This window comes from Cynara cardunculus (assembly GCF_001531365.2).
Source record: "Cynara cardunculus var. scolymus isolate 2C chromosome LG 9, CcrdV1, whole genome shotgun sequence".
Classification (NCBI taxonomy): Eukaryota; Viridiplantae; Streptophyta; class Magnoliopsida; order Asterales; family Asteraceae; genus Cynara; species Cynara cardunculus.
Window position 1 is genome coordinate 8,425,753 of NC_037536.1, and position 15,318 is coordinate 8,441,070.

Consider the following 15,318-nt stretch of genomic DNA (forward strand, 5'->3'; position numbering starts at 1 on the left):
TTACTAATCTGAACAAATGAATCTAAACCTAGAAAGTTAACGGCTTGAACCTAAACCTAAATGATTTGATCAATTAATTAACAATATAAAAAATGTATGTGCATCTAAACCTTAAAAGTTTTAGGGGTTGTTTATTTATCTTAATAGTTTCATTAAGATGCAGCTCCTGAATCAGTAACAAGTGAATTTTTTTTGGCAAAACAAAAATCTGTCTCTTAATGGTTCTAAAATCTTGTGAATAATTTTGTATCATGGGTCTCCTCTAACTATTTAGCGTCCTAATTTCATTGTAAACAATGACCAAACAATTATATTTCATTTTACAATATATCAATGTTTGTAACTAACTCCTTCAAATTCAAGTTGAACTTTGATCTAGAATTTTAAATTCTCATATTCAAGTAAACGGGACTAAAAATCACTATTCACCAAACCAATCCAAATTTGGCCATTTAGCAGAGTTTCAATATCATGAGAACCAACAACTTCTAAATTTACCAAATTAAACTTGTAGAAATTTGAAAGTTATAAACCTCGACTCATTGAAATTTGAAATAGACGAACTGGTGAGGGACGTTCATGCCGGTGGACGGGGGCAGCGTTCAAGCGGAGGGGGAGGGAGAGGCAGAGAGCGTTCAGGGGAGGGGCGAGGACAGAGTCTGATGAGTAGTGCTTCTAATGTCTAAACCTAACAAGGAATAAATAACATATACTTTTTATTAATTTAAGTAGAAATAAATAATATTGTTTTAATGGTTAATATATAAAAGAGAAATTAATTAAAATAGTCGTTTTTACTATGTAGTTTTACCTCCTAGCCATTAAGCGAGGGATTCGTCCATACCATCGGTCCCAAAGATCTATGATTAGCCCATGCTTAACTAGTCAAGCAGACAAATGACCATATCGTAGGTGGGTTCATTAGGTCGTACTCACCTGGACCTAGTCCATGCACATTGCACACTCCAGGAGGTTGGCTGCCTCCTAGATCCTTTAGCGGAACAAAGAAGTTTTATACACAATCCAATCTTAGGCTACATACATCTCCCTATGACGTGCCCTCCGCCCTTCTCTTTCGCTTATTAGTAGATCAAAGGATTGGATGTGAGGTTGCATCCATTCCTCAACTTTTGCCTCCTCTCGCTCTGCTCCTATGTTCCTTTAAAATTGCAGAGCATAGGTATTATGTATCAGAGCAACTCGTGTAACCTTGAGCTTCCAATGTGGCCCTTCAGCGTTGCGACCTAGTGTTCACCCCTCCTTTCTTCTTTCGTGGTATTACTAACGTATTTCCGTTTTACTCTGATCTTCGAGCTCCTCAAATCAAGTTGATGGCTATACTATCATATACCTTTTCTAGGTCTATAAAAACCATGTGTTAGGAGATGGGCACAAAGCAATCCAAATCCAAAAGAAGTCCGTCCAGTTCGGGTCCAAAAGAATGCAAACACATTAAGGATTGATAATGGAACTTTCTCCATCTAGGTCCACTTGTTTTTTTTTTCTTCTATTAACCTGGATATTCAACCCGCTATACAAGACGACTAATCTCAAAACGACCACCTACTTTACAACAGATAGTCCGGAGTCACTGTATTATCCGATAAATACTTACCAAGTAAGTGTTTAGTAAATGGTCCTTAGAGAGCAATTGTTGTGTTTTTTGTAGATGAGATCATCAACTATGCCCCCTTATTTATATACCTAAGCAAAAAATAAAAATTACAAAAATGCCATTAACTCTAGCTGTTAAGAGGTTGGGGGAGTACTAGCCATTGGCTAGGTGAGTGTTTAAAAAAGTAGCCGTTGAAGGTTGTGGGTTCAGTCTGGTCCAAAAAATGTCCGACCAAGTTATTGTCCGGTCCAAAACCCACGTACACACACGTATTTACACATACACACAACAACCATTAAACACACACCACACAACCATTGTTAAAGAGACACACACACACACACTGCCATCGTTATACACACACATCACCACCGGTAAATGGCTGTAAACCCACAAATTGATCTCCCTCACCAGAAAAATCTTGAAAAGAAGCAATCGGAAAAATGGCGGGTGAAGTGTTCTTAGGTGATGGGTGGTTGCAGCTGATGGATGTAGTGTTTGCTGGAGGAGAGAGGTGGTTGGCGGATGTGGTGGTCACCGGAGGGAGGTGGTGGAGGATGGAAGTTCGCCGGACTGTGTGTATATGTGTATTCATACTACCTTATAAACCAGATTTATCAGAAGTCTTAAAAACAACTTTTAATGCACAAAGTACTATACGTTTATGCACAAAGTCTTAAAAGTCTTAAAAACAACTTATAATGCATTAAGTACTACTAATTTATGCATTTAGTCTTAAAATCTCTTAATACGATTAAAATAATATATAGTACAAGTTACCAATACACATTATTATCTTTTTTTTCATGTTCTCAAGATATTTTTGACACCTTTCACTCATGTCTCTATGTCTTCTCCCCATCCCCCAAGGTGAAATTCAAACTGATATTCATCATAAGTTATTAAAAGTTCTCTCATTCATCTCCATTCAATTGCTCTATAACTCTCAGTTTCGCTCTCGATCTCTTGATTCTTTGCTCTTGGTACAAATCGAACATATTTATGGAGTCTTTTAAATATATTGTATTTTAAACTATCATACAATTTTTTTATCGATAGACTGTAATTAGAACCATAACTCTTATTTATTCAAATTATATTAATATGTAAAGACCAAATGTAACTTATATCATCGTTAAATTCTCTAATAAAACCAATGAAACTTTAAAATCGTTAAAATTCACGGCTCTCGTTGTATTGCGCAAGTACACAACTAGTATATACATATATGCAGGGGTGTGTGTATATATATAATTACATATGCAGGTGTGTGTGTGTGTGTGTGTGTGTGTCTACACACAAATAACACAAAATAGGATAAAGATAAAAAATGTGAAAAGGACTAAAATACCCCCATTTTTAATTGAGTTAACGGATTCTTTATTCTATCGGTGGCAAGGACTCAAAGAGTCTCATTTTTGTATTTATTTTGATTTTGGGACCAGTTTGGAAAAGGTGTAAACCACAGGGACCCAATTTGTTATTTACTCATAAAAAACACAGTTTTGCACAATACAAAAAGTGTCCACAACAATTGTGGCCACTGAGTTTATCAACTCAAGGATGATGTCTTAGGGTTGCAATTTGTAGCAGATGAACGTATGTGTAGGAAGTAACAAAGGCACCTGGTTGTTTTCCAAGAAGAAGAATTTGTCAGTTATTCTAATTAAGTCATGGTTAGATGAATTCAAACAAATCAGAAAACTAATTAAATGATAACTGAGACAGAGAGAAATAGAACACAAACATATGGGAATTTTTGCTGAAGGCATAGAATATTCATAAGATGCAATCAAATTACATAGTCAAGAATCAAAAGATAATTACAAGAAGTGTATCAAGTGCAAACTGTTAGAAGTTATCAATCCAACCCAAAAAGATGTATATAAATTGAAAGAATTTTGTAGGATAAACGAAAGATTCTTATTCAAAAACGTAAACATGTAATACAAATCTATGTAATTAACATCCACAAGGATAGAATCGAAGAAAAATACTTATACTGCAAATTCTTCGTGATATTGATCCCGATTGAGGCCTGCACAATCGCAGTGTCCTAAGACAAAAATTCGTCACTAGAATTGGCGTTCGTCTAGAGGATACAACAATCGAATTCAAGTTCGGACTTGAATATAGCGAATTAATCTATGTTTGGTGATGGATTTTTGTACAAAAAATAGGAGATAAACCAAAGCGTTTTTTCCCTCTGTTTATATCCAGCGAGAGAGAGAGAAAAATGTCGTTCGGGTTATGTCAGATTGAAAGAACCCAAGAGCCAACACAAGGCCCATCTTTTGACCTTAAATTTGTATATGTGTATCAAGGAGAGCCCACTATGAAACACCATACATCAAGACCCAAGCTTTTAAATAATTCATATAATGCTCAAGGGTTGGTGTATATTAAGTGGATTAAGTTTTCTTGGCTCTTCTATGTCGGACAAAGTTTTTCTTTATTAAATCAAGTTCCAACACAAACAACTAATTTACAGAAATATGAAGATAATGATACAAGTAGAAAACACTAATCTGAAAAGCATTTCTAAAGGTTTCCGGGTTAGTAAAATTATGATTTCTCATCGAACCACATATCACAAAATCATGGCCAAGATGTAGTATTCCAGCACACCAGCTGTTTTTACAAACGCTTGGCTTATTATAAATTTTACAAATATAACATATGAATTTAGAAGAATTAAAATAACAGACATAACAAACTATGGTTTTTTATTTTGTCAATTTCTGTGAACACCATGATATTAATTGAAGGACATGAATCCAATTTAAAACACATAATACACCCTTTTTTGGTTTGTTTTCTTAGGGCCCGTTTACCAAACGTTTACTCGGGTAAGCGAACACCAAGTCATTTTACCTTACCGGATGAATATTGTAAAGATAAAAAATTTTACTCGGTAAAAGCGAGACAACGACTAAGAGTTTTACTCGGTAAGTGAAGGCGACGACTATTACCATGATAAGCGCTTACCGGATAAATTGTTGCATACGATATTGTTTTGGTGGACAATCTTATCCGATAAGTAAATGATAGTGCTAAGCTTACCGGTAAGCGCTTACTGAATAAGTGTTTGGTAAACGACCCCTTAATTATGATGGAGAAACAGAGCAAGTTAAAGATTATGTTTTTTGATGCAAATTTCAAGAAAACACCCCCAGCCTTTGTATGATGTATCTAAAGCATGCAAAAACAATGTTCTGCATTCATACCATAATCATCGGATTAAAAAGAACAACATAAGCAGATAATGTAATACAAACTTGACTTGATCCAACAAACTGCACACAACAAATTACATGTACTTGATATGTAAAATGGACATGATCAATTTAGATGGATGTAAAGTTGATATATGCCAAAACTCTAAATAAATAAACAAGAATACAAATTATACAGAATAATGGTTACAAATGTTGTTTAACGATTACAAACCTTAATAGACTAATGGTAAATGTTGAAAGTTTAACGATTACATACTATAATTGTAAATGTTTAAAGTTTAACGATTTAATCCAATTAAACACACAATTTGAAAAAATACAAATCATTCAATCTCAAATTCTGAATCTCGTTTCAACTTCTTGCATGCCCATCGCATCATCAACCTCGTACGGTACTTGTGAATAAATTAGTGTTAAAAAAAACCAACACAAACTCGTAAAAAATTGCACATGTTTTTAACAAAAAACTACACAAATTTTATATAAAAAAACTGCACAAACTTTGTATAAAAAACTGCACTAATTATATAAAAAACTGCACATATTTTTAACATAAAACTACACAAATTATATAAAAAAGTGCACATATCGGTTCCCGAAGGGTAACAGTTCCGAAAAATTGAGAATCAAAACCATTCTCAATCGGTTCCGTATTTTAGGAACCGGAACCATTCATATCGGTTCTAGTTCCGGAACCGGCAGTTCCGATTCCGCAAGTGGATACCCGGTTCCACAAATGGGTACCCAATTCTGCTGCTCACCCCTAAATTTATTATGCTCATGGATAAGATGTAAAGATTCCTTGAAAATACTTGTACATGATGCATAAATAGTTGTCTTTAATAGTTTTTTGAATTTTATGCAATAGTAGCTTGCACATGATGCATAAATAGTTGTCTTTAATAGTTTTTTGAATTTTATGCAATARWAGCTTGCACATGATGCATACATAGTTGTCTTCAATTATTTTCCTGTATAAGTGATTTATAATGAAGTATAGATATAGATGAATATACCTTTTTTAAAACTACAAAGCTACTCATGCAATCCAACGAGATACATTTTGATTTTAATGTTTCGTATGTTTTTGTCTCTCTCGAGATACATTAAATATTATGTTATAACTTAATGATTATCTTAATTATATTTTATTTTTTTATATTTAAAATAAAATGATTATCATATATTTAATTATGCAGTTACCTGCATATATTTAAAATATAGTTTTAATAAGTCGTACTTACGTATAATTTTTTTGTAATCTTGAATTTTAAATAATATACATTAATAAACAACACTTCATTCATAAAAAAAATGTCTCAAATGTTTTATTAATATAGTACATATATAGATAGGAGAACAATTTTTATAAATAATAGGTAGTCGAATGACCATTTTTGTATTCACTTTCATTATAATCGTGAAAGGAGATGAAAGGAACAAGACACGAAGTCATTCGACGCCAACTTCAGGTTACTTTCTCAAAACCCTAATGTGACATTTGGTTCATAGATTCTGAAGGAATTAGAATATTGAATTTCTTTGACCAAATTCGTTTCTTTCGTTTGATTCATTCTTTTCAATGAAAGAAATTTTCAGATTCCTATCAATTCCATGGATAAAAGATTTTAACATTCCTTAATAAATATAAAGCATTTTTGGGGTGTTTGGGATTGCTTATTTGAAATAATTTATCATTTTCTACAAAAACACTTATCAACTTATTATAAGTCAGAAAAATTTAATTTTTTCAAAAACTTCTTATTACCGATTTGACACCGATATAAATTATTTATTTAAACACTTTTATTACCGATGCCAATAGTGAAAGGAAACTTGTTATTTTCATAAAACACCCAATGTACCCTCGACCGTATCGTAATATCCTAATCTCACAAGAAGCCGACAACATTTTCCGACACCATTGCTGCTCGATCTGTTGCTTCTCCAACTCGCTTAACAGGTTTGATTTCTCATCTTTCGATTTCTACCTGCTCGGTCTCGATTTTGTTTCTCTCTGTTGCTCGATTTTGTTTCTGCTTACTCGATTTCTCTCTAATCTGCTCGATTTTGTTTTTCCATGCTCGATTACTGTTGCTCGATTTCTCTTGTTTGATTTTTATTGCTCGATTACTTTTCAACCAGCGTAGTGATGTGGATTCACCTAAAATGTTGCTCGATTTCTCTTGCTTCACTGCTTTTGCTCCCTGTGACATTACATTTGCTTAAAAATGAGTTAAACCATGTTATTTTCATAAATTTGTACTCTACACACTTATTCAATAGAAGGGGAAAAAAAAAACTTGTACTGACCATAACCAAGAAATAGAAGGAAAAAGAACTTGTTCAGGACTGATCCAGGATTTGATGGTCCTAATCAGTCTTATCACGCTCTTCCATTTATCAACTGATTTTTGTTTATTTCATTCACGCATTTTATCACATGAATGCCTAGCAACAATCATACATTTAACTATATCAATTTGTTCACAATATATGTCTATCAATGTGGTATCCCGTATCCATATGTGTATAAATGAAAAAACTTTATGGATTTTACCTGCAAATACATAACTGTAATCCAGAAGTATCTTGACAAAATTAGTGAGTAGGAATGTCTGGAGAATTAGGAATTGCTGTGATTTTAATGTGTGCGAACTGTTCAGTTCAACGAAATTACTGGACTGATTTGTATGTGTATGTGTTCTTTTCACTAGAATTGGTCTCAAGTTCGGTTTAATGTGCAAAATCTTTTGTAGAGTCGGCTATAGTGAGTTGAGTCAAGGAGTGATCATCATGGGCATAGGCCTGGGTCTGCAAGTACATTTGGATGGGTCTCACCCACCATCAAGATGTGTGCAAGACACATATTACATGATCTTTTTGCTCTCATGCTTGAACACCACCCACCAAAAATACTTGTGAACAAGCTAATTCAACTGCTTCCTAATCAAATGTCAGATGGGCTTCTTACCATAATACAAAGAGGTATCACTTTTATACATAGCTGAATCAGTATAAGCAAACCAAACCAAACAAATATGGTATATCCCACTCAGAAGCAGGGACAGGGGTGGGGTGAGATATATGCAGACTTGTCCTTTGCCCTCACAAGATAGAGAGGCTGTTTCCTTCTGTAGCATTGGCCTTGCCCATTCCACCAGATTCTGCTCATTTCTTCTGTAGCATCGGCCTTGCCCATATCTTTTGCTGAGTAGCGTTGGCCTGGCCCATTCCACCAGATTCTGCTCCTTTTGGGGGCGTGTTAGGATGAACTTGGTTTTGAGGTTAAAACAGCATTTTAGTTTTATTTGATGGTTAAATATTACAGGATGAACTTGGTACCAGAGGCTGCTTTTACCGCTAAAATTAGGATATCAGAGGCTGCTTTTACATGTTTGATTGGTTAAGTGGCAAAGTAACAAAGATTTCAAACAAGAATCTGTTAATTGATTTTACAAACAAGAAAACTTATTCTACTGAAGGTTAAACTGCATAATGCTTACCAGAGTTGATGTTTTTCCCATTAATCTTCTCCAACTTGTTGATGTCCACCTTCATGTTTATTACAAAAAATACAGGCTTAATTCCAAATAATATATGCTCTCTGTTTTAAAAGACCACACTCTTCATCCACCTCTATGTACCCAAGCTTTGTAAGAATTAGGAAAGTGGTATTAACCTTATGACTATTGGCATGAACATGACTGGTTTCAGCTTTGACTGGAATAGATTTACTTCTACAAAAGAAAAACGGTATTGAAGAGTTATAAAAGAATCAACATGCATCCTCAAGAACACTGTAGTCAACTGTCAAAGTGGCTAATATATACAAGAAAGAACACTGTGGAACTATGAGCGCTATTACTTGGTTTTTCAGTATAATTTGTTGTTTATTTTTTTATTTTATTGCAGCTCATGTTCTTCATCAATCGCTGTTGGTCCTTTCGTGGTTGATTACAATTCTCTCTCATGTTCGATGAAGGTTTATTTGGATTATAGTGAAATTCAACCACCAATTTCTCTTCTTATATATGTAATTGATTAAGGGATTCTTATCCCATGTTTGTTGTGGCCAAATTTGATCCAACAGAATAGAAATCCTAGTAGGAACGCAAAAAAAGATCTTGTATCAATTTCCGGTGCTTGATGCTTATTGCAAGTTAGGTATTTAAGTTCGACATCATTTTCTCATTGGAAATCATCAGACACAATTTGCTAATAGGGCCCAGGAATGACATACAACCCATCCCATTCTCCAAGTTGAATGCCCAATGCATGCAACTGGTGTGTTCTATGTGGTAGATACTCTGAAACGTCTTTCTGCCTTTTTGATAACCATTAGCATGTGATTGATTTTGGTGTGTAAAACAAGAACAATTTTTTATTAAATGTTGGCTTGTTTTAATTCTATTACTCTATACAGTGACCATGTTATTATGTGTGTAAGTTTTTGACTATATATCTATAGTTGGTATAACTCTTGATTATACTTTGATTATTCATCTCAATTCATACATCTAGTATAAATGTGTATTCTCTGCCTATCTTTATATGTGTTCTCATGAAAAGTTTGTGGGCATTTACATATGTTTGCAAATTGAGGATCTTGATTATGTGCTCAAATGGTTTAATTGGTTGGATATGAAGTTGGTTTTTCACAAATGGAATCATGATCATCCTTTCTTGAATTGTTAATGGTTGGATATTTCAGTTGAATTTAACTAAAATGAATTGATTCAAATTTCAGATTTCAGACGTTTGTCAGTTTACAAAAACAAATAGTCTTATTGACTCAGGTTTCAGACTTCAGACGTTTGTCAGTTTACAAAAACAAATAGTCTTACTGATTTAGGTTTCTGACTTTGAAACGTAAAAACAAACAGTCTTACGCATTCAGATTCCAGACTTCAGCACCACCTCTTATAAATCAGTATTCAGACTTCAACATCTCTTAAGAAACCAAAGCCACCTAATTCATAAAGTTTTGGAAAAAAATTCTTTCCAGCCCTCACCAGCAACGATAAGTAGGGGTATATTACAACATATACTAAAATATGGTTGTTAGTTGGAGACTAATTTCTACCCTTCAATAGCAACAATGACAACATGGTCTTTGACAGGGTATAATATCGAAACATTTTTTTTCATGTGAGAAACTAGGGATTTTTGGCTATGTTTTCCAAATGTGGTAATTTTTAAAACCCAAAAATGAGATTTAAGAATAAAAATTGAAAGCTAATTTGGGGTTTAGGTGAAATTTTTTGTCAACTTTTTTGAAAATGAAATTGATGTTTAAATCCAAATGTGCAAGTAGAAGTTCATTTCATATTTCATTGTGTTAACAGTTGAGAGTTGGGTGGACAGCTTTTGTCTACAAATAAAAGCCAACGGTATTTCCACATCTCTCTTTTCTTGTTTTCTCCGCCCCTCTTCGTTTTCATCCCCCCTTTTATTCTTTTTCCTCCCCCCTCATTCAATCCCCAAACCCTCAACAGATATTGCTGCTGCTGCTGCTGCTGCTTAGCTAACAATGGCTTTCTCTGGAGCCAAGATTATCCAGCCTCTCCCTCTCCACACTACTATCAGATCACCTAACAACCCCTTACTCTTCGATCCCTTCACTTCATCCCCTTTCCTTGGATCAACCCGGACCCTCCGCCTTTCCCAATCCATTTCAGCTTCTCAACGTCGATGTGCTTCTCATATCGTTGCTGTCTCCGATGTTTTCAAGGAAAAGAAGCTCAAATCCAATACCAATCTCGTAAGTTCTCTCTCTCTTTTTTACTCGCTCAGTCTTTATTCAAAATCTTCTTGCTTTTTTCGTTAATGGGTTTTCTGCTTGTTTATAGCCAATTACTTGATAGACATATTGAAATTGCCAATAAAAAAATTTAGGTTGTTTAACTTTATTTTAATACTTTTTTCTAAGTATATAATATTTATATACGAACAAAATGCAACAAATAAACTCACACACTCTCCTTACTTTTGGTACACACCCTCCTTCCCTTTGGTGAGGTTTGAAACCCCTGACCTTAGGAGGCCAAAGACTACGATACCGCTAGGCCAAAGGACTTTTGGTAACTTTATTTTAATATTTGCAACACTATTAAATCATTGTTGACATGCAGATCAATCTGGCCTAAAAAATTGATCATATCTGAAGCTCTGGGGATATACGCAAGACGGGAAGATATCAAATTACTTTATTATTAAATTGATCTATGGCCTTTATTCTCTGTGTGTACAGCTGCTTACCAAAGAAGAAGGTTTACAAGTATATGAGGACATGATCTTGGGCAGAGCTTTTGAGGATATGTGTGCACAGATGTATTACAGGGGTAAAATGTTTGGTTTTGTTCATTTATACAATGGCCAAGAAGCTGTTTCCTCAGGATTCATCAAGCTCTTGAAGAAGGAGGATAGTGTTGTGAGCACCTACCGTGATCATGTTCATGCCCTGAGCAAGGGGGTGCCTGCCCGTGCTGTCATGAGCGAGCTCTTTGGGAAGAAAACCGGTTGTTGTCGTGGGCAGGGTGGATCTATGCACATGTTCTCTGCTGAACACAATGTTCTTGGTGGGTTTGCCTTTATAGGAGAAGGCATCCCGGTTGCCACAGGTGCTGCATTYGCTAGTAAGTACAGGAGGGAAGTTTTGAAAGAAGCCGATTGTGATCATGTCACATTGGCATTCTTTGGAGATGGAACTTGCAACAATGGGCAGTTCTTTGAGTGCTTGAACATGGCAGCTCTATGGAAATTGCCTATCATATTCGTGGTGGAGAACAATCTGTGGGCAATTGGAATGTCCCATCTGCGTTCAACTTCAGATCCAGAAATCTGGAAGAAGGGTCCAGCTTTTGGGATGCCCGGRGTTCATGTTGATGGTATGGATGTGTTGAAGGTRAGGGAGGTAGCAAAGGAGGCTATTGGAAGGGCTAGAAGAGGGGAGGGGCCAACATTGGTTGAATGTGAGACTTACAGGTTTMGAGGACACTCTTTGGCTGATCCTGATGAGCTTCGTGATCCAGGTGAGTGGGTCATATTATAAGTCTCATGCTTACTGATCTAGTTTTTAGTTTCCTGTTAAAAGAATTTAGGGGCTGAATAGGGTGTATGGTTTATTCCGTAAGCCATAAAGAGGTGGCTTAATGGCTCAACTAGGATCTTATTCGGTCGACCGACTAATAGATGTTGTCTACATTCAGCTCTTGTTTTTTACCAGCTATCATACCGATGATGGCCTCCATAGTCTGGCTCATTTGGAGTCCTAAAATTTATATTCTTAATGACACGTGTTTTAAGTGGGGATAGAACGTATTATCAGTTGCACCCTTAGACATATAATTCGTATCAGGTCTCATCTTTATGTCATACGAGTTTTAGCATTTGAGATGATACTCTGCATGTATTTTTGACTCTTTCTTTGGGCACTATATTTCAATGACTCCACATTAGTAGAACTGGAAAAGTTTGATGTTTCATGAACCATTATTGTCTGTAACAGCATTTTTTCGAAAGGTCCTCTTGGTCTTGGGGGATATATACGCCATTTAGTAATTAGGTTGCAACATTCAGTTCGTCTTAGATTGTTTGCTTGCACACATGACCTTTGCTCTTCAATTATTTGCGCTGTCAAGTACATTACCGCTTGTCAATCTCTGAATTGTACTATAACAATCCAGAGATTTAAATATATAATATGTTGAGCACATAATTCATTTGTTTCCTGCTGCTGTCTGTATTGAGGCTGTTTAGTGTTCACAAGGTCATGCTTGTTAAGCACTAGACGACCATATCTCCAATTGTTGTATCATCATTTTTCACTAGTTTTGCTGATTCCTTTTAACCCGATGACAGCTGAGAAGGCACGTTACGCAGCTAGAGACCCCATAACCGCATTGAAGAAATACTTGATTGAAAGCAAACTGGCGAACGAAGCAGAGTTGTTGGCCATAGAGAAGAAGATCGAGGAGGTGGTTGAGGATGCCGTGGAGTTTGCAGATGAAAGCCCCGCTCCATCTCGAAGCCAGCTGCTGGAGAATGTGTTTGCCGATCCAAGAGGTTTTGGAATAGGACCCGATGGAAGCTACAGGTGTGAGGATCCTAAGTTCACCGAAGGCACAGCTCAAGTCTAAGCTTTTGCATAATGTTTTTCCTGTAATTCTCGTGTTTTGTTATGATTGTAGTCGTCTTTTTAGTATATCGAGTTTTTTACGGTCCCAATTTGCAAAATACGCGTCTAAAAATGTTGCAACTTGGTTTTACAAACAGAACATAACCAGGTTGTTTAATCTATTGTTTTTGTTCTTCGGGATACAAACAGAGTCGAAGCTTCCACGCTTCATTTCGTTCCGTCTTATGTTTTTGTTCATGATTTCATTTATTTACATTTCCGGTTCCTTCGATCCTATGTTTTTGTTATTCAAGATTCAATTTCTTGGTTCAATCTTTTGTTTTTGTTATCTATTCTACCTTATAAACCATATTTATCAAAAGTCTTAAAAACAATTTTTAATGCACAAAATACTATATATTTATGCACAAAGTCTTAAAAACAACTCATATTGCATTAAGTACTATTACTTTATGCATTCAGTGTTAAAATCTTTTAATCTACAATTAAAATAACATATAATACAAGTTATCAATACTATTATTATCTTTTCTTTTCATGTTCTTAAGACACTTTTGATATCTTTCACTCATGTCTTCACCCTCTCAATCCTCTATGTTTTCTTTCCATCCCCCAATGTAAGATTCAAACTGATATTCACCCTGAGTTATTAAAAATTCTTCCATTTAATTGCTCTATAACTCTCGGTATCGCTCTCGATCTCTTGGTTCTCCCAATGCGTCTAAAAATGTTGCAACTTGGTTTTACAAACAGAACATAACCAGTTCCAATAAAAGAATGTGTAGTAAAGAGTCACGATAATGACACGAGGATTTCATGTCAAAGCATTTATGCTGCTGGAGATGTAGGTGAATTTTTTTTGTATCATAGATACATCAATGTGTTTGATGACGATTCCAAATATTACTGTGCAAACATGGAAATTGTTGGTAAACGTAACTTAATATCTTAATGGAAAACAAAAATAATAATTACATTAAACTATTAATAATAAAAATAATTATATATTATTCAACATATAATTACAAATCGGGTTATAATGGTCGTTTATTGTTGGTAAGCACTTACCAAAAACATTTGGTAAACAGTCTTACCCGGGACAACACTTACTGGGATAACACTTACTCGGGTCAGCACTCTTACCCGGACAACACTTACCCGATAAGAGTTAGGGGCCGTATACCTAAATGCTTACCCGAGAAGTGCTTACCGTTAAGAGTAAGGTTGTAGTAAATCAAACCATGTCTTATGCAACAATTTACTTGGTAAGCGCTTACCCGGGTAAGAGTTGTCACCCTCACTTACCGGGTAAGACTCTCCATCCTTATCATCACTCTTACCGGGTAAGATTATTGGCCCTTGCCATGTTCATCCAATGAATGCAATAACTAATATGAAACAACCTATTAACCTGTTATCGGTAACTTACCTGTTCTAGAAACTAAATTTTCCAAGATATCTGGTCATCTCTTCTCAAGTTCTGGTATTGAAGGATGGAAAAACTTTGAGGATATCAAATGCGTGATCAATGATTTCCTATCAGATTTCAGTTTTTCACCGTCCTTATCCTATCTGTGTGTGTATAACTGAATTTGACATTTATTTAAACTCAAACTATGAATCGTTCTCGATGTGTGCTTTTAGATAATCTTTGTGTAGCTTTATCGTAACTAGTATCATGGACTATATTCAGATCAGAGACGTTCCAATTTTTTTTGAAGGCTCTGCTACATCTAAAACTTTTGATTACATTGCATAAATGAGATAACATATATAATATATGTTAAGAACAAAAATGGGTTAAACCTAAAATGATTAACAATCTAAAACTAAACCTAAACCATTAATAATTTTAACATAAAACCAAACAATTAATGGTCGATAAAAAGACCTGAACACATGTAAATTTGGGTCCTAAAATTTCGGAAGCTCTGTTCAAAATCTCACATTTAACATGCTAGGGGACGGCCTTGCACACCAGAAGTTTGTGTATAAAAATCCCCTTGTGGCCACAGAGGTTCAAATGCGGTGACTCCGGTATACCCACAAAGCAGGTGGTTGTCCTGGGATTAAGGCTCGCATACCGAGTTTGGATATCCACGTTAATAAAAAAAAAGGGGCTTTATTGTGTTTAATGACTCTTTGAATTTCAACTTTTTAAGGTACAATCATACAGTAGAAAAGTGAAATCTAGGAATATGTTCTTTTCAGTGTTGTGCCTAGCCAACAGAGGCAGTAACCTTTTGAGTGAGATTTTGAGAGAGTTGCTTTTGGAGAGCACAGTACTATGAAAGTTGTAAGCTGTGTTCGAAGGAGGGTTATTG

At 35.2% G+C, this 15,318-nt stretch overlaps 1 protein-coding gene across 1 annotated transcript; it reads left to right on the top strand.

The window, feature by feature from the left end:
* The first annotated feature begins 6,789 nt into the window (after positions 1 to 6,789).
* LOC112518374 (pyruvate dehydrogenase E1 component subunit alpha-3, chloroplastic-like) lies at positions 6,790 to 13,270 on the top strand. Its single transcript, XM_025126043.1, has 5 exons — positions 6,790 to 6,817; positions 10,203 to 10,247; positions 10,353 to 10,618; positions 11,108 to 11,888; positions 12,718 to 13,270. The coding sequence occupies exons 3-5, from the start codon at positions 10,388 to 10,390 to the stop codon at positions 12,993 to 12,995; spliced, it is 1,290 nt and encodes a 429-aa protein (XP_024981811.1). The 5' UTR covers positions 6,790 to 6,817; positions 10,203 to 10,247; positions 10,353 to 10,387; the 3' UTR covers positions 12,996 to 13,270.
* Positions 13,271 to 15,318: the final 2,048 nt, after the last annotated feature.